The 19,827-nt window shown below is 37.7% G+C and overlaps 1 protein-coding gene across 2 annotated transcripts in view; it reads right to left on the bottom strand.

Annotated features, from left to right (window-relative positions):
- LOC127161171 (NACHT, LRR and PYD domains-containing protein 12) overlaps nucleotides 1-19,827 on the bottom strand; it is a 68,172-nt gene that overhangs the window by 9,767 nt on the left and 38,578 nt on the right. For both annotated transcript variants that reach the window (XM_051103819.1, XM_051103818.1), the window contains 2 exons: nucleotides 9,991-10,164; nucleotides 1,296-1,469 (listed from right to left, as the gene is read on the bottom strand). In XM_051103819.1, the coding sequence (XP_050959776.1) occupies nucleotides 1,296-1,469; nucleotides 9,991-10,164 (348 nt within the window). The remainder of the gene's footprint in view (nucleotides 1-1,295; nucleotides 1,470-9,990; nucleotides 10,165-19,827) is intronic.

The raw sequence follows: 19,827 nt of genomic DNA, 5'->3' as shown, positions 1-19,827 counted from the left end.
AATCCGTGCTGTTCAGCCTAAGGTTGGGCCAAATACTTATTTGCTCATGTGAGGATGTTTTTACATGCGTTAAGTACAAAGCCTGGTTTACTAATAAGTAATAGTTTAACATTCAAATACATCGTGATTATGGACACATTTAATTGGATTCATGCCAAATGAGAGAGGTAGGTTGTGTTTGCTTTCAGATACGCTTTAAATTAGCCTAATTCATTTTGGCTTGTTTATATATTTCATTCTTGTTTTGTTCAGAAAACCTATCTAAATATGATTTTATAATTTTATGTTATATTGGCCTACCTCATTACCCTCCACTGGATGTATGATGAGCAGCAATAAACTACATTTTGGTATTTTATAATGCCTAGTCATACTTCTGTGGATATTTTGTTTAAAGTAATTAAAAAGTTACTTAAAAGTAGTGTAATGCATTTCAATTCAGCAATATTGTAATGTAACTAATTACTTTTAAAAGACAGTAACTAGTAATATATAATATGTTACATTTTGGAAGTAACTTGCCCAACACTGCCAATGAGTTATTTGTATTGAAAAGAAAAGTATCTTGTGTTTTGTGTTACAAGTTAATGTCTTAAACTGTCGATCTGGCTTGTTTAATAAATTGCTGGCCGATTCTGTTCAAATTCCCAATAAAATCTTAAAAATTCCCTTTGAGCTAAATTGATCTGTTTCACTTACATAAATTACGAACATACACCTTTGTTTAGATCTGTGCGTTGCTCTTCAACCACTTTGTTGCAACTACAACTGTTTCTAGACTCTGCCACGGTACAGGTTGTGTCGAGCTACTCATTAGTCTGTTTGTTTGATGAAAAAAAGGTGAAATGTAGTTGCAATGAACACATTTATAATCTGCACAACTGCAGCAGCAGAGGGGAACTATTATCGTGCCGTGTGAAACTGTGGAAGAACTGATGACAACATGGTTTGATCTGCTGACCGATCAGCAGAAACAGACATTTAATTCCCACCCAAGTGTGGATCTAATATTCAAGCTGTTTATTAATTTTTCTACCCCTCAATGAAAAATTATGCTGATTTTTTTTTTTTTATGGAAAAAAAAAGAAAAAAAAAAGCCATTTTCTACTTTCAATATTAAATAAAGAAAAAACAAACAAACGAATGAGCGGATGATACACAGACCATATTGAAATTTAATAGACTACATAAATGCATTTATAAAATGGATAGTTTTAGTCCTTGATTCTGGCACAGACATACACACAGACACTGACAAGTTGAAATAAAACCTAAACTCTTTTTGTTTGACATACTTGAGTTTGTCTAGTAAGCAGTTTGGATCCTCCAGTTTTTCAGAGAGTAGCTTGACTCCTGAATCTCCCAGGTGATTGTAGCTCAGATCCAGCTCTCTCAGGTGTGAGGGGTTTAAATTCAGAGCTGAAGACATAGAACAACAGCCTTTCTGTGTCACCATACAGCCAGACAATCTACAAAAACACCATAGTGCATGTGACATTAGTTTGATAATCAGATATCTCTTTCAACATGCATATTTATTTCAGCCACAAATTCTATAAATTCCTGTATGGTCATGTTTTAAGGTTTTGGGCCATACTTGGTTAAAATTTCAGTTAAAAATCTTGGTTAAAAATCAATATGGTACAAATAATATGATAAATAGTATGATGGAAATGGTTGTCCAATAGAGTTGTATCACTGGGGTTACCGTCAAACAACACTTGTTCAGGATAAAATCGTGACTTTTTGTCGATCCACAAAATTTTGTTGTAGCAGAATAAGCTAATACATTAGACATGATTAAATCTCTTTATTAACATTCTCTTTGTTATTGTTTCAGTTCTTTTATTTTATTGAATTATACTTGTGCCAAATGTTTTAAATTCATCTTTTGAATAAGCAAATTAAAAAAATGGCAAAAAAAATCTGACTTAATTTTCAAATACATTGCATCTTCTGTTAACTGTTTTCTCCAATTCCTTTTGGTGATTTAGTTTTAATTTTCTTTAAATGGCAATTTATCTGGCCATGTTTATTTCTTTATTTCTTTGTGCTCTGCATTCATCATGTTTGGCAACCCATTTCAAGGGAATTATTTCCCATAATGAACGCGATGCAATATCATAAGTGTGTAGCTCTATGTCCTTGCTTTATTTGTACTAATGTGTTCATATTAGGCACTGTCAACAAATTAAAATGTTAAAAATAAGCACAAATTCAAGGTTAAAAAACTAAATCATAATTCTTTTTAATTACTCTAAATAACTCTTGTTTTTACTGAAACTCCAGAGTTCTAAAAATACAGAACAACACCTCTGGAATCATAAAAGCAAAAGTTAATCATTTCAATAAATTCAAAATATCCATAAAAAAATGAAAACAAGCAGGTTTGTCATAATTACTGCAGTAATACCAGAAATATCTTAGCATATAGAGGGGTACCATGCTGAATACTGTGAATACTGTGCTTTGGTCCAAGCAGGTTTGTTTGTTTGTTTGTTTTGCAGATTAAGCAGAAATAGAGGCACCTAGGTCTTTGACCTGCATTTAACTGCCATTGTGATCAAATGAGATGCATAAAGTATCAAACCTCTATCCATACCTTGATAATAGAATCACCATTGGATTTTTTTTTTACCATAGCATGTATGTATTTAAACTGTTCTGTTACAGTGATTGTCTAAGTTAACAATAATTAAAGAATAAATGTTCAGGCTGTAGTTTGTATCCCCCTACTGGCTGCTCTGAGAATAACACTGTCATTATCATGTGACTGATCCAATGACTAACAAGGAAATTAGTGCCTTCCATGCTGCTGTTCCATTGCTGAGTCAGAAAACAGTGAATCAATACACATCTGCATTCATCCTTGGCCTTCGGTTGCTTTGTCTGTATGTTTTATTATTGATATGTCCACGTTGTGAATGGCAATTTATATTGTTCATTTTCTTCTTATTTCATAGTTTAACTTGCTGTTGAAGTATACATAGGATGTATATAGAGAACAGTACAGTAAAATGACGGCTCTGTCGGACAGGACATCGCAGTTCAAGCTGATTCTACACTGCATCAAGCAAGTAATCCTCTGTTCTTCAAACTATGTCGAAGAAAAGCTTGCCATCATGGAAGACCAGGTCTCGTGTTTCAACTCAGTTGTTGCCATTTTTCAGCAAGTTCTAAAGCATGTGCAGAAGCAGAGGCTGCAAAGGCACGTCTATCATTTGCTGAAAAGGAAGTGAAAATGAAAATAGAAAAAGCACATTTAGAAGCCTCTATGGACATGTTAAAGCAAGAGAAAGAAACCGCCGCAACTGTCGCAAAGGCCGATGCACTTGAAGCTGCTGTTGATCACCACAGTGAAAGATTAAGTTGTAAACTTTTGCAAGATCTACACCAGTAGATACAGCACAGCGCACTAAAGATTATGTCATGCAGCAAGCGAAGACAAATAGCCCATATCTATCAATGCCTGGTGTAGAGTCATTTTCTGATGACCGAACAGGGCAAGTTCGTGAACAACCACTCAACACACCTGTACTTCGTCCAGCAGGTGACACTTCGTTAGGGTTTGGATCCGCTGCTGCATCCATTCATAATAACTCCAGTATGAATGACTTTGTGCGTTACTTAGCTCGCTGTGAACTGATCTCTACAGGGCTGCTGAAATTCAATTATAAACCAGAAAGTTACAGAGCCTGGCGATATCCATTTAAGAATGCTATCAGAGATTTAGACTTAACATTTAATGAAAAAATTGACCTTCTTGTCAAGTGGCTTGGAAAGGAGCTTGCTGAACATGTCAGTCGGATCCGAACTGTGAATGCGAATAACCCGGAGAGAGAGTTGAAAATGATGTGGGCCAGGTTAGAGGAATGCTATGGCTCACCTGAAGTGATAGAGAATTCGCTGTTCAGACGCCTTGACAGTTTTCCCAAACTAACAAAGATTATGCGAAACTAAGAGAGTTGAGTGATTTACTCATGAAGCTGCAGTCAGCAAAGGCTGATGGATTTTCCTGGACTTGCGGTACTTGACACTGCTCACAGAGTAAATCCTGTAGTTGAAAAACTTCCTTTCGGATTCAGGATAGGTGGTTATCTGTGGGCTCTGATTATAAGCTAAAAAACAACGTCCCATTTCCTCCCTTTGATGTGTTTGTTGAGTTCATTATTCAACAGGCAAGGATCAGAAATGACCCAAGTTTCAGTTTTACATCTCGTGTAGATAGTCCTGCAAAGCTAACTTCATGGAAACAGCTTAAACAGAAGGAGGTTTCAGTCTACAAAACAGATGTGTCATCTACTGTCCTCTGCAACAAAGACAAACTCTCTAGCAGTGATTGTGACAAGTTGTGTCCTATACACAAAAAGGCACATCATCTCCGCAAGTGCCGTATCTTTCGGGAGAAGCCTTTGTAAGAGCGTAAACCATTCCTGAAAGAAGATGAAATCTGCTTTAGATGCTGCATGTCATCACTGCACATCGCAAAAAATTGCATGGCCCATGTTAAATGTGGAGATTGTGGTAGTGAGAATCATGATACTGACCTTCACTCAGAACCAGCACCTATATCTAATGACATAACCCCCCATCCAGAACATGGTGGGGAGGGGGATCCTGTATCAGCATCTGCAATCTCATCACATTGCACTCAAGTCTGTGGTGGGAATCAGATCGATAAATCATGTTAAAAAATCTGTCTCGCCAAAGTCTATCCTAGGGGTTGCCGCAGTAAAGCAGTGAAGCTTTATGCAATAATTGATGACCAAAGTAACAGATCAATGGCCTGTACTGAGTTCTTTGATATGTTTGGCATCCAAAGCCCTAGCTTACCATATTTGTTAAAAACTTGTGCTGGGATTGTGGAGACAACAGGAAGACAAGCATGTGGCTTTTTAAATTGAATCCATAGATGGGCAGTCTTCCACTTCCGGACCTAATCAAGTGTAATGAGATTCCCAATAACTGGTCAGAGATTTCTTCATCTTCTGCTGCTCTCCATCACCCCCATCTCAAATCAGTAGCACATCTAATTCCAGAAATTGATCCAGATGCTTACATCTTACTTCTCCTTGGACGGGATATCCTCAGAGTGCATAAGGTGCATAAAACACTCAACGGTCCACATGACTTGCCATTCGCACAAAAGCTTGATCTGGCATGGGTCATTGTAGGCAACATCTGCCTAGGAAATGTCCATAAGCTAACTGCAGTTAGCACACTTTAAACCAAGATTCTGGATAATGGAAGGTCTTCACTCTTTGAACCATGCCCTAATGTCCTGCAGGTGAAGGTCAGATATAGTGGTTCCCACATTACATGCTGCAGCAGAAAACTCACACACCAATCAGACCACTTGATATGGTGATATGGTGTTTCAATGTACAAGAGATGATGATAAAGTAGCTCTGTCCATTGAGGATGACTACTTTCTGGACATCATGAAAAAAAAGAGTTTCAGAAAGATGAGAACAATGGTTGGGTAGCACCACTGCCGACTCTCATCACTCTTGTGCTACTTTGAGAGAAAACCACAGATGAGAGAAAACTTTGTTTCCTTCATGGAGAAAGTCTGAGAACGGGCACGCAGAGGTGGCTCCACCTCTCAAAGACAAAGAGGAAAGGTGGTATCTCCCTATCTTTTGCGTATATCATCCAAAGAAACCTGGACAAATCCGAGTAGTGTTTGATTCTAGTGCCCAATACAGTGGTGTCTCTCTCAATGACATGCTGTTAACAGGCCCTGACCTTAACAATTCTCTCTTGGGTGTACTTCTGCAGAGTCAGTTACCATAACTACAGACATCCAACAGACGTTTTATTGTTTTCTTGTTAAAGAAGAGGATAGGAACTTTCTGGGATTTTTATGGTTCTGAGACAATGACCCCAGCAAAGACATAGTGGAGTACCGTATGAAGGTACATGTCTTTGGGAATAGCCCATCGCCTGAAAAGAAAAGAGCAGGACTCTGAAGTGCAACAGTTCGTAGAACGTGATTTCTACGTAGACGATGGGTTAAAGTCTCTTTCCACAGTAGAAGCAGCAGTGAGTCTACTGAAGCGCACAGACAATTCTCACAAGATTGATTGTGAGGTTGCACAAGATCACCTCAAACAAGAGAGAGGTCATGGAGGCGTTTCCATCACAAGACTATGCTAGCAATCTAAAAGATCTTGATCTTGAAAAAGATAACCTTGCCATACAATGCAGCCTGGGACTAAACTGGGACCTCAAAACAGACTGTTTCATTTTTTAAGTACCTGATGCAGTGAAGCCCTTTACACGTAGAGGAGTCATGTCCACCATCAATAGTCTGTTCGACCCTTTAGGATTTGCGGCCACAGTAACCATCCAAGGCAAATTAATTTTGCGAGATTTATAATTTGGGAGCATTGATTGGGACTCTCCACTGCCCCAGAACATAGAAGAGGCATGGGTTGCATGGCGCAATTCCCTGCAAGATTTAAGACACCTTCAGATACCTAGAACCTAGTCCGAACAGTCGCCCTCAGAAGCTGCATGCAGAGAGTTGTGTGTGATTTCAGACGCATCCACCAAAGCTATCACAGCAGTTGCTTATCTCAAGCTCTCCTGCCCTGAGAGAGGCAATCACATAAGCTTTGTGATGGGTAAAGTGAAACTTTCTCCACTTCCTGAACATACCATCCCAAGGTTGGAACTGTGCGCTGGAGTCTTGGCAATGGAAGTAGCTGACCTCATCTCTTCTAAGATGGACATGGATCTTGATGCCATCACCTTCTACACTGACAGCAAAGTGGTATTAGGATATATACATAATCAGACTACACGGTTTTATGTCTATGTCAACAACCGAGTCTTAAGGATAAGAAGATCCAGTTATAGCCTGAACAGTGGTATTATGTACGCTCTGACCAAAATCCGGCAGACATAGCCATATGCAACAGAAATTGCATGCATCAAGAGTGGAAAGAATCTTCCTAAAACTAGACCACTGATTTCACTGAATCCATTAATTGACAATCAAGGCATTTTGAGAGTTGGAGGTCGCATTTCAGCGAAACTGGATCAGGATGAAAAGAATCCTTTAATCATTCCTGGCAAGCACCATGTTGGAGCCTTATTGGTAAGACGGATGTGTACAGATCCTCCATTCACCAGCATAGGCCTAGATGTGTTTGGCCCATGGTCCATCCATGCACGTCGGACAAGAGGATGTCTGGCACATGACAAAAGATGGGTGGTGTTCTTCACTTGTCTCAGTGTCAGGGCAGTCCACATTAAAGTAATAGAGTTGTTGGACACCTCCAGTTTTATCAATGCCCTTAGGCGTTTCTTTGCTTCCGAGGCACAGTAAAAGAAATTCTTTCAGATCAAGGGACATATTTCATCGGTGTGTGCAAGGAGCTTCAGATTCTGTCAAACATTGATGATAAGAGTGTTCAAAAATACCTGGCTGAACATGGTTGGTATTGGATATTCAATGCCACATGGGTGGCTCTTGGGAAAGAATGATAGGGATGGCAAGGAAGATACTATACTCCATGTTCCTTCAGTTAGGACACATGAAATTAACTCATGGAGTGCTCACTACATTTATGGCTGAAGTAACCGCCATCATCAATGCTAGACCGCTGGTGCCAGTGTCTACTGATCCAAGTGACCCATTTCTTCTTACACCTTCCATTCTCTTCACACAGAAAGTGGGCACCCCCATCACTCCTGCTTGTGACTTTGGAACCAAAGATCTTTTCCAGTGTCAGTGGAGACAAGTCCAACATTTAGCAAACACATTCTGGGATAAATGGAGGAAACAGTATCTGTGCTTATTACAGACACATAGGAAATGGTCTGATCAACCCAATGTTGAACCAGGTAGCATTGTGCCCCTCAAAGACAGCCAAACCAAAAGAAATGAATGGCCATTGGGAATCATTACGCAGGTTTTTCCAAGCAAGGACGGGAAAATGCGCAAAAAAGTGGAAATAAGGATTCCTAAACGAGATGGCACCAAGCTTTCCTAAGGCCAGTAATCGAGATTGTTGTACTCCTTACTCCTGAATCCAAGTTAAAGTATTATATGTCAAAAAGCTGTTATTGAGTGGTGGCACTCAATTGCGCCAGACAGGGAGTGTTCTGTTACAGTGATTGTCTAAGTTAACAATAATTAAGGAATAAATGTTTAGGCTGTAGTTTGTATCCCCCTACTGGCTGCTCTGAGAGTAACACTGTCATTATCATGTGACTGATCCAATGACTAACAAGGAAATTAGTGCCTTCCATGCTGCTGTTCTATTGCCGAGTCAGAAAGCAGTGAATCAGTACACATCTGCATTCATCCTTGGCTTTTGGTAGCTTCGTCTGTATGTTTTATTGTTATTGTTCATAGTACGACTTTCAATTATAATAGAATTTTTAGACTTTTTTGTAATTTGCATTATTTGAGTATATCTTAATTGTAATTCTCACTGGACCATATGAGAACCATTTTCACTGTATAGTGATCACCTTTATTGTCTGATATTTTATTTTTCGTGCTAATTGATAAGCAGAAAAGTCAGATCTAGATTACAAGATATTTGTAAGAAGCATTTCTGTTATGTCCACATTGTGAGTGGCAATTTATATTGTTTATTTTCTTCTTATTTCATAGTTTTACTCTGCCCTTATCAAAGTATGTAAAAGCACATTCAGTGTCTGCGAAGTTAATGAAGGAGAGTTTAACTTGCAGTTGAAGTATACACAGGACGCATATAGAGAACAGTACACAAACAAATCAACTTACACTGCAAAATAAATGTTTTTCTTACTTTTAGATTTTTGGTCTTGTTTCAAGCCCAAATATCTAAAAATTCTAAAATCAACAAGGATTTTCTAGACAAGAGAAACAAGCAAAATAATCTGTTTTTGCTTGAAACAAGCAAAATAATCTGCAAATGGGGTAAACAAAATAATCTTGTTTTCTGCTTGAAATAAGATAATTTTGCTTACCCCATTGGCAGATTATTTTGCTTGTTCTAAGCAACTCTGCTTGTCTAGAAAATCCTTCTTGATTTAAGAATATTTAGATATTTTTGGCTGGAAACAAGACAAAACATCTAAGTAAGAAAAGCATTTTTTGTAGTGATACCTTTGTAAAATGCCACAACTTTTTTACATTTAAGATACATTCATATGTGATATGATCTAAAAGTACACTTAAGTCAATAAAGCACTTTTTATTATAAAACTTAAGTAATTAGAACTAAAATGTGGTAGTGTGGTAACCATGCATAAATAAAAATGTACATGTATAAATGCATTCAGACTGGTGGTGAATTGAGACACTGAAGCATAATAATGATAATAATGATAATAATGATAGGATAACACTACTACTAATACTACTAATATGAAACATGCTGAAGTCTGATGAGCTGCTGGATTAATGAAGTCAAAATGGGATGGTAATAGGTCAGTGCTAGAGATGGCTGTTTGTGCATTTGTTTTGACCAACTGCACCTCTGATGCACTATATTACACTACTTGCGTGACAAAACAATTAAAAAGTTAATTTTTTTTAAGCTGGCCCACCTTCAAGGTCAAAATAAATAAGATGGCCAATCAAATAAAATCTTAAACAAGATGTTAGATCAGGGGTGGGGAATGCTGATCCTGGAGGGCTGGTGTCCTTGCAAAGTTTAGCTCCAACCCTAATCAAACACACCTGAACACACTTTTGGAGTTAAACTCTGCAGGGACACCAGCCCTCCAAGATCAACGTACCCTACCTCTGTGTTAGATGCATGTTGCATTTTCAAATGCATGTTATAAGTGAACCCAACTCACAGCACTTGCATGAGATAGACTTTGTGTGGAGAAGTAATCACTGTGAGCCAAGCCACTCAGAGACTCTAAACAATAAACTCTATCATAGAAATTAACATAGTGCCATGCCGTATGTTCATATATTTACATCACAAGCTTTACAATTTGACAAACACTAAATATTTTGTTAATTTAGTTTATTACCTCAGAATCTCAAGGTGGCAGTTTAGGTTCTTCAGTCCATCAGACAGAAGCTTCACTCCATAATCCTTCAGGTCATTGTTACTCAGGTCTAACTCTCTCAGAATGGATTTTGAGGATTTTAGAGCTGAAGACAAACTTTCACAGGATTGAGCAGTGAGATTACATCCACATAGCCTGTGTACAAAGCAAAACAAATAACAATAATAATATAAGTTCATTTATTTTGTTTATTTATCTGGCAGGGGTCATAATCTGGAGCACAGATAACTTCCAGTTACAGTTTATATAATAACAGTACAGTACAGTAAATTCAGTAGTCAGAGAACACATCTGACAGTTTTAGCTTTAAGAAAGAATGTCAATCTATAATACTAAATTAAATGAATTTGATTTTGATTGTATGTTTCAGTAATTCAATTATTCATAAAACATCTGTCACAACAAGGCATAGAATTGTGATTGACACAACATGAAGTCGTAATTATTTTTTATGAATGTGTGAAAATTTCGGACTCAGTGTGCAAACACCTTAAGACTAATTTTAGACTTATGTCATGTGATTTCCTTGCCTTCATGTATGTTCCCATGTGTTCCTCTAGTCATTAGGTGTGTTCGACACAACGCAGCGCTGCACAGCTCATTCAAATTCTGACTTAAAGCAGTGCATGGCGGTTAGAAATTTTGTCCGACTTGAGACGGTGCAGACGCCTCGTGACTGTCACGTGTAGCATCAAAGTACCGCAATAGCGATTCAAGAGCAGCCGGCTAATTCAGCCGGTGCAGTTTCTTCAGAACAGCTGCAGGAGTGCTGATGACCACATGGCTGTTTCACGATTGGCCAGATTTACCACATGACATTGATCACGTGTGTTTTGGGTTTATTCTAACATCCTCAAGACCGATAATGCTGACAAATCTGTGTTTTTAGACCAATAATTTTTTTTTTTACTGTAATCGCAATGTTATATTGAGTCAGATTTATCATACAACACTGATAAAAGCATAAATAACCCCTCTTAGTATTAGTATTTAAATAGTTGTAACGCCACGCCAGCAGAGGGAGCCCTTACCCATGAACTGACTGTTGCTGCTCCCTCTGCTGCCTCGTTGGTTACTTCCTGTTTGGTGGTCATAAAAGGAGGCCTACACCAAACAGGAAGCGCAAAGTATTGTTTTGCTCAGCGAACTCTACCAAGCGTTATCCCTGTTTTCCTTGCCCTGTTTTGATTACCACGGTTTTGTTTCTTGCCATTGTTTTTGTCTAGTTCATTGCCATAGGTTTTGTCAAGTTTCACAGCCCTGTTCATTTGTCACTTTGGACTGCTCTCTCTGGTATTTGGACTCTGCCTGTTTATGCGGATTACGCAATTGTTTTGCCTTCACAACATTGTTTGTTTGGAGATTGACCCTGCCTGTCTGACTACGATCTGTATAATAAAGCTCGCACTTGGATCTTACACGCTTCCTACGAGTCCACGTTACAGAATACTTCGCCTACCAAAGATCCAGCGGCTTGCAAAACACAGATCGCCATGGACCCAGCAGACCACCTGGTCCGACTACGTCAAGGTAATCAATCCATTGAAAACTATGTGGCTGACTTCTGTGACCTATGTTATCAGGTAGACTTTAACCCTCTGGGGTCGAAAAACACGCCGGCGCGGTTTGTGGCCGTTTTTCTGATAATGCCAAAAAGAACTTAAATTTCTCCGTCATTTTTGATCGTACAGATAAGAACAATACATCAATGGAATCTGTAAGGAATTCACTTTTATTTTTCTACACTCATAATAACAACAACACTCTGTGGTTTTGTGAAATAAAGCAAACAAACAGGGTATGCAGTCTGCTGCGTTGTTGTCTGTGATCGTCATTAAGAAATGCGTCACTAAAATGAACTAAAACTCAGCGAATACTCCACACAGAGACACGAGAGACATATCTGTAGAAAGCCTGATATGTCTGCTTTTAAACGAAGTAAGTCTTATCGAAAACAAATATCATGTGTTAAAGTAATCTGTATGAAACCAACCCCATGTCCAGTCTTTCTCGTCAGACCTAATTATTTTTAATTTGATCACGCCCAAGAGCTACTTTCGGTTTGTTATTATAATCAGCCACGTGGAGGCGCGCGCGGCGAACCGCCCACATCAACGTAAACAAAGCGGGAGATTCACTTCATTGTTCATCTCTGCTACTTGCATCTTGTTACTGGAAGAAGACACGCTGTGAGGAGAAAGATTTATATTTCCCTCAGAGGAAGAGCGCGATGTGACGCACGGCGAGATCCACCGAAAGAGTAAGTCTTTCTTTTATTACTTACGTTAGTTGTTGTGTTACTGTGATATTCGTGACTACACGTGCAGTCGAGTGAAACGTTTCATGAGTATGTTTCATTTCATTGCGTCGAAATGTTTGACGACGCCAGGCTGTTTTTAATGTTCTATAAAATAAAAATGACGCGATATAAATGTAATAGTGTTTACACTGTAACACTGAATGAAAGAGTCTAAGATTGTTTAGACAAAACTACTGTCATATACTCTGTTCACGAATAGATGTTTATGACGTGCTTAACAATAATACATTAGTTTCTCAGACATTAAATGGCTTTGTATTGTATAAGACATACAAAGCATGCTTGTGTTTATGACTATAAAATCATACCCAGTTAGCAAATTTCCTATGGCCCGGATCTGGCCCAAACCTACAGCTAAAGTGTGGCCCAGATTAGATTTTGTTCACCGGGCCAAAACTGGCCCATATGTTTTTAGCCAGAACTGAACCAAACCAGAGCCATAACTCCGCCTATCATGAGCCATATAATACATTTTTATGTGGCCCATATATGGGCCTTATGTTTCATTTTAGTAAGGCTGAGTTCTGTTAAGACCTCACTGCCCTAATGTGGCCCACATGTGGCTGACTGTATATGTAAAATTTGTATTAACTAGAGAGTAAATCACACACTCAACAACAAAAATGTAAATAAAATAATTTACTTTTATTAGTGCAGTTTAAATGTGCTTTACAGTTATTTAGTATTGAGTTAGAATATTATTATAAATATATAACACATATTTAACATTACAATTTGAGTTGGAATCATTTTTTAAGAATATAAAACAAACACAATTAATATTCAAACCAAAAATTATGAAATTGACTCATTTGAGTTGGAATCAATTTTTAGGAATATTCAACAGATATACATTTAGCATTAAAAAATAAATAAATAAATAAATGGACAAATTTGAGTCTGAACCAGTTTTTAAGAACAAATAACATTGTTCAAACTTGAGTGTTCAGAAGAAAAGTGTTAGAGTTGCTTAAAAGTGTGTTGGTGTTAGTAATGCTGCAAACTGTCTAAAGGGGGTCAGCAATGCACTGTTGTTTATTCATTCTCTCTTTCCTCCCACCATCTCATTCTCCAGACAGGTGCAGCCACTTTATACAGTTAATTTCAATGTCTTTATCTGAAGCCCTTCCAGTCAGGGGATTCTGCCTGACAGCACCTACAGTGAAGAGAAACATTTTGATTTTTAGTGTAATAATTATTATCAGTAGTACAAACTGAAAGGTAGACCTGCAGGATAACCAAATACATGTCATCTGAATTATATAATCAAGTTGTTACATTTTCAAATACATTTTCAAACTATACTAACTTTTTACTTATTACATATTATTCACACAATGGCAACATATTATTCATGTTTATCTCATGAATTCTTTTTCATCTTTAAAATTTTCTTTCCTACTGCTAATATGAAGTCTTCAAGTTTTGTGGACATTCACACAAACACCATTTACTAGGCTGTACTTACCTCCTGGGGATACAGCATTTGACTTGAAATACAAAAAATATTAAAATTTTAAGTATTTTAAGTATTTTCTCAACATTGCATCAAGTACTGATGAACGGCGGAGTCATGGCTCTGGTTTGGTTCAGTTCTGGCTAAAAACATATGGGCCAATTTTGGGCCGGCGAACAAAAACTAATCTGGGCCACACTTTAGCTGTAGATTACGGCCAGATCCGGGCCAAAGGAAATTTGCTAACTGTACATCTAAAGAAAACTTAACATGTTGTCGATCATTTTGAAGTTTTGAAAACTGCTTAAAATGGTAAAAAAAAAAAAAAAAAACGGGACTATGAAATCGGGATTACTACGTTACATCAAAGCCCTTTTTAAGAAATGTAAGATGATTTTTCGAATGGCTTCAACTGTTATCTTTTATGGCAAGACAGCCTGTATGTTTTATCACACCACAGAGCAGTGAAAAACACTCAACACGTGAAAAATGCTTTATAAACGTTTTCACAAATCAATCTCTATCTAAAATAAGTGATTTTGTATTAACCCGGATTGCGTGATTATTGGAATCTGTCGGAGGGCTGCGCAAACATCACATTTAACAAAGAAAAATTATATAACTCGACGCTTTTCTCAATGAAACAAATAACTAAACATCTAATAACTACACATGTTTACACAAAATCATAAATATTCAAATAAAATTACTTTAAAATGGCAAAATATCCCTTACCTGAAGCACTTGTGTGACGGAAAATCCGTGAGGGAATTGCCGCCTTTTGGTCAAATTGACGCGGTCGTCGTAGCAACCGAGGTGTGGCCTGCCGGACATCAGCCAAACTTGATGTGTTGTCCAAGTGTAATCCAAATGTTAGCCAGAAGTCGATGTTCACCAATGTCAGCCATAGCTAAACCTTACTTGGTTCTAATGTGTTTGTTGTTATCTGGACCATATACCTTAAAAGGAGCTGTGAACCAAGCAATGATTTCCCGCAAATTTTAAACTTATGGCAAAACATATACGGTAACAATCTGGCCCATATCTGTTCAGCCATGCCATATGTAAGCCATTTGTGCCAGCTATCGGCCACATTTGGCCCAAACGTTCTTGCTATCTGGGTATTTATTTATGTATTTATTTATCGTATAACAATAGGATACTATTAGTTTATTATTAATACTATGTTAATGAATAGATGTTTAATGTGCTAAACAATAATTAGTTTCTTAGATATAAAATGCTATTTTTTAAAGATAGTATAAAGCATGTGTGATTCTATGACTACAAAATAATACTATATGTATATATTACAGATGCTCCTGATATTAACATGCTTACAGGTGTTTTTTTTTTTGTTTTGTTTTGTTTTGATTTCTCTAGTGATCTGATTCCTGCACCACAGATGAATGCTACATGAAGAGTGCTGTACCAACATCAGATGTTCAACTACACTGATTTTTTTTTTATTGTAAAACAATTTCCTGGACTACTGATGATGAGTTTTGTTTCTTAAATCCATGGAAAGAAGCAGCAATCACTTAAATATCAGGTATAATTTACTTGTTTCACTTGTTGAACAGAATCCAGAAAACAGTTTTCAGGAATGACACAAAGTCTGTTTATGTCTCTATGGTTAGATCAGTGTAGTCATTAATGTGCTTTTGACTTTCATTATGTATGTTTTGATGATATGAATAAAATACAAATAGTCTAAAACTCCATTCTCTGAATCTCTCATTGTTTCTACCTGACAGTCCCAGTCTCACTGATGGGCCATTAGAGGAGGGCCTTTTGTCTCTTTTGTGTGAATCACTAAATATTCATGGTCGTTGTCACTCCCTCGCATATTCCCTTTCAGTCACAAAACATGTCTTAGAAAATTTAAATCAATATATTGTTTTCTGTAAATGCGTAAATGAGATGATTTTCACATCTTTTTGTAGAAAAAACTCTAGACAACCACATCCAGTTCTCAAAAGTCTTGGGCACGAATGTTCAGAATGTGTTTCATGGTCTTATTTCAGTGACTTAAAGATTTCAGTTTTTCACTAACCACGCATAAACGTTGTTTTCTCAAAAACACAAACATGTACATTAATGTTTCTTACATATTATTGTAGCCCAGTTTGTGCTGATTACAATGTAATCAAACTTTAGCCATTAATATGTTTTTAAGATACTGAAAAAAGCACAAATGTGAGGGCATGTCAAAACTTCTCCAGTGCCCCAAAACACCCTCAGACCCCAGAGGGTTAAGGAACCTTTTTTGAAGGACATTTTTCGCTTTGTCTTAAATAAGGACATATCATCCAAAATGCCACGTAATACCCCTCACTGGACTGGTCCGTTACATTGACTTTGCTCTGCTTTTGGGTGGTTCTGCATTCACTGTGGGGATCACGGATGAAGGACCCCGTGATCCTCCAGTACCCACCAACCTGCTCATGCCATGCCTGTCAAGCCAGAGCCTTTTCACATTATGCCGGCCACTCAAAAGCCTCATTGCACAACATCTGCCACTCCAAGGCCTGCTCATGTCACGTCTCCTGCCCCAAGGCCTGCTCGTCATGCCTGCCAAGCCAAAGTCTGCTCAAGTCACATCCACCAAACCAAGGTCTGCTAACGTCACGTCTGCCAAGCTACAGCCTGTTCACTTCACATCTGCCAAACCACAACCTGCTCAGGCCATGCCTGCTGCTCCAGGGCCTGCTCACGCCATGCCTGCCGTTCCCGAGTCTGCACCTGTCATGGCTGCCATCCCAGAGCCAGTCCACAAGATGGCCGCCATCCCAGAGCCAGTCCAAAAGATGGCCGCCATCCCCAAGCTTGTTCACAAGATGGCTGCCACGCCTGAGCCTCATCAAGTCAAAATCATCTCATCCAAATCTCATCTCGCCATGTCTGCTGCACCCAAAGCAAATCAAGTGATGCCTGATCCTCCGGTGTCAAGTCAAATCAGGGCTACACTTTCTGTGCCAAGTCAAGATACAGCTGTTCTCCATGAGCCAAGCCAAGATACAGTTGTTCTCCATGAGTCAGCCAAGACACAGCTGTTGTTCTCCAAGAGTCAAGCCAAGATACAGCTGTTGTTCTCCATGAGTCAAGCCAAGATACAGCTGTTGTTCTCCACGAGTTAAGCCAAGTCACAGCTGTTCTCCATGAGTCAAGTCAAGACACAGTTGCTGTTCTCCACGAGTCAAGCCAAGTCACAGCTGTTCCCCACGAGTCAAGCCAAGTCACAGCTGTTCCCCACGGGTCAAGCCAAGTTACAGCTGTTGTTCCAGCTGTGAGATTAGCTGGTTGCAGTCAGGGGTGGGGTTGAAAACAGACATGTCAATTCAGACACTTTCTGCTCTCGTTAGAGATGCTCTCGCTGTGTTTGCATGCACTATCACAGATGAAGTGAATAAAATGCAATATTGGTCTGCTGTTGCTAGTGTTGCTCATGTAGGGGTGTGCGATATATTGATGATTGATCGTGGGCATAAAAATGTCTCCACGATCTGCTTTTGGAGAAATACCATAGTATCGTGCTATTCTATCAGCTGTATCTGGCACCGTCTTAATATACTGTACAACCCGACATACCCCTTATGAAAATAAACCATGGTTTTACTACAGTAACCATAGTTTAACTATGGTTTTTGTAGTAAAACCATAGTAACCACACAATTAACCACGGTTTTACTACAAGAACCATGGTTTAACTGTTTTTTGTAGTAAAACTATAGTAACCACAAAATTAACATTGTTTTTTGTAGTAAAACCATAGTAACCACAAAATAAACCATGGTTTTACTGTAGGATTTGGCGTAAAACCGTGGTAACTACAAAATTAACCATGGTTTTAATACAAGAACTATGGGTTAACTTTGTTTTTGTAGTAAAACCACAGTAACCACAAAATGAACTATGGTTTTACTATAGAATTTGCAGTAAACCATGGTAACTACAAAATTAAGCATGGTTTTACCACAAGAACCATAGTTTAACTATGGTTTTTGTAGTAAAACCACAGTAACCACAAAAACCATGGCTTTTGTAGTAAAATCACAGTACCTACAGTATTGACAGTGAAACCATATTAATGATGAAATAAAGCACACATCTTTAGTTTAACTGTGTTTTCTAGTAAAACCATAAAACACCAAATTAAATATGGTTGTACTATGTGTGTTGACACATATATCCTGGAAGAAAGAAATAAGTAAATTAATAATTTTATTGTCACTGTATATCAACTAGTTATTATAAGCTCAGCAATAGTTTATTGTTTATACCCCTCCTTTTGGGAGGCTCATGCACTTATAAAAACTTTATAATTACCTACAGTTATCTACAACATATTATTATTATTATTAGTAGTAGTAGTAGTAGTAGTATTGTTATATTATTATTATTATTTTCCCATTATCGTTGTTATTGTTATAGTCATTACAAATTTGTGTCAGTTCCATGGTGATGATTGGTAGATCTCTCAAGACTTTTGCGCGCTTTTGGCTTTTAAACTTCTACGTGACGAACTTGCAAACATAAGCCTTTTAATGGTCCCTGCATTTCTTTTATTCAATTAAAAAAACAAAATTGCCATTTTGGGTTACATTAGGAAACACACATTCATGTAAAGACATACTGGAGTTTAATAACGAAGATATTGGACAAGATATGTCATCCAGACATCAAACCGGACATCAGTTCGTCGCCAATTATTTTGCAGGTGAGTGGCATTACTAAAGTGTGTTTATCTGTATTTATACATTTAGGCGTTTCAGCATTGATAAATATGATTGTTGTCGTTGTGATTGTTTCATTCTTTCCGTTCGATATGATTTTTAAAGGCTAAATACATGATAGTCAGTAATGACACGGACAGTTTCCTACGCACGTGAAACTGTATTTCGTAACCGACATAACTAAAAGTAATATCTTGCAGATCAGGCAATTACCGAGTTTGAACAGTTCATTAAGAGAACCGGCTCTTGAATTATTTGTTTGTGTATTGTACTGTATTTTTTCATTGGTCATTGTTACTATAGCTGTGTCCGAAATCGCTCACTTATTCACTAATCCCTATATAGTGAATGGCCGTTGAGTGGACTATATCACGAGTGGACGAAATGAAGTGAACGAATTCGGACAGTGACATATAACATCTTTGTCAAATATGTACTTTTATTTTACATGTACCTTATTTTAGAAAATAGTATTAACAGCAATAACACTTTGAATGACTTTATATTGTAATTATACATACCTCCGCATCAGCTTTATGGTTTCATTAATGGTATTAATTTGTTTGGTAATGGTTATATGTTCATAATCATTAAATACTATTAAATCACTGTCAACCAAAATAAACACTCATTAACACGTTCATACTTTTATGTATTTATTGTTTGCATATCTTGAAACTCTCCCAAGCAGCATAATATGCCAATGGTCGTAGAGCGCCCTCAGGCGACCGTTAATTTTACATCAGAATGAATACGCTACCAACGAACATTTTCAAATATCCACCAAATTATCACAATTTTTTGGAAATTAACAAAGATGCTAGCTCAGTAAATCAGTAAAATATTAAACTGAGTAAATTCCTACATAATATATTTTGATATAAATAATGCATGAAATAAACATTAAAGCAGAAATAATAAAGATGTACGACATCTCTCAATCAAACTTGTTCGCTCTCACTATCTCTTCCAGCTCGTCGGTTCTCCGCATTGAATTGTGGGATATAGTGCTTCAGCGAGTGTACATCGGTTGTACACTCGAAATCAGAATGCACTGTGAGTAAAAAGTAGTGAACGAATGTAGGAAATAAAGTCGTTCACTCAGAATTTGGACATCACTACAAAATGGCTGACACCCGATATAGTGCACTATATAGTGGATAGGGAGCAGTTTCGGACACAGCACATGATTATTATTGTGCTACTGCGTCTTTGTTGTTTAGCAACCTTTGCTATCAGAACTACATTGAGAGTTACTATGTGTTTATTTTATTAATACAATTAAT

Source organism: Labeo rohita, unplaced genomic scaffold, assembly GCF_022985175.1.
Source record: "Labeo rohita strain BAU-BD-2019 unplaced genomic scaffold, IGBB_LRoh.1.0 scaffold_57, whole genome shotgun sequence".
NCBI classification, from domain to species: Eukaryota; Metazoa; Chordata; class Actinopteri; order Cypriniformes; family Cyprinidae; genus Labeo; species Labeo rohita.
This window is presented reverse-complemented; position numbering and strand designations above follow the sequence as displayed.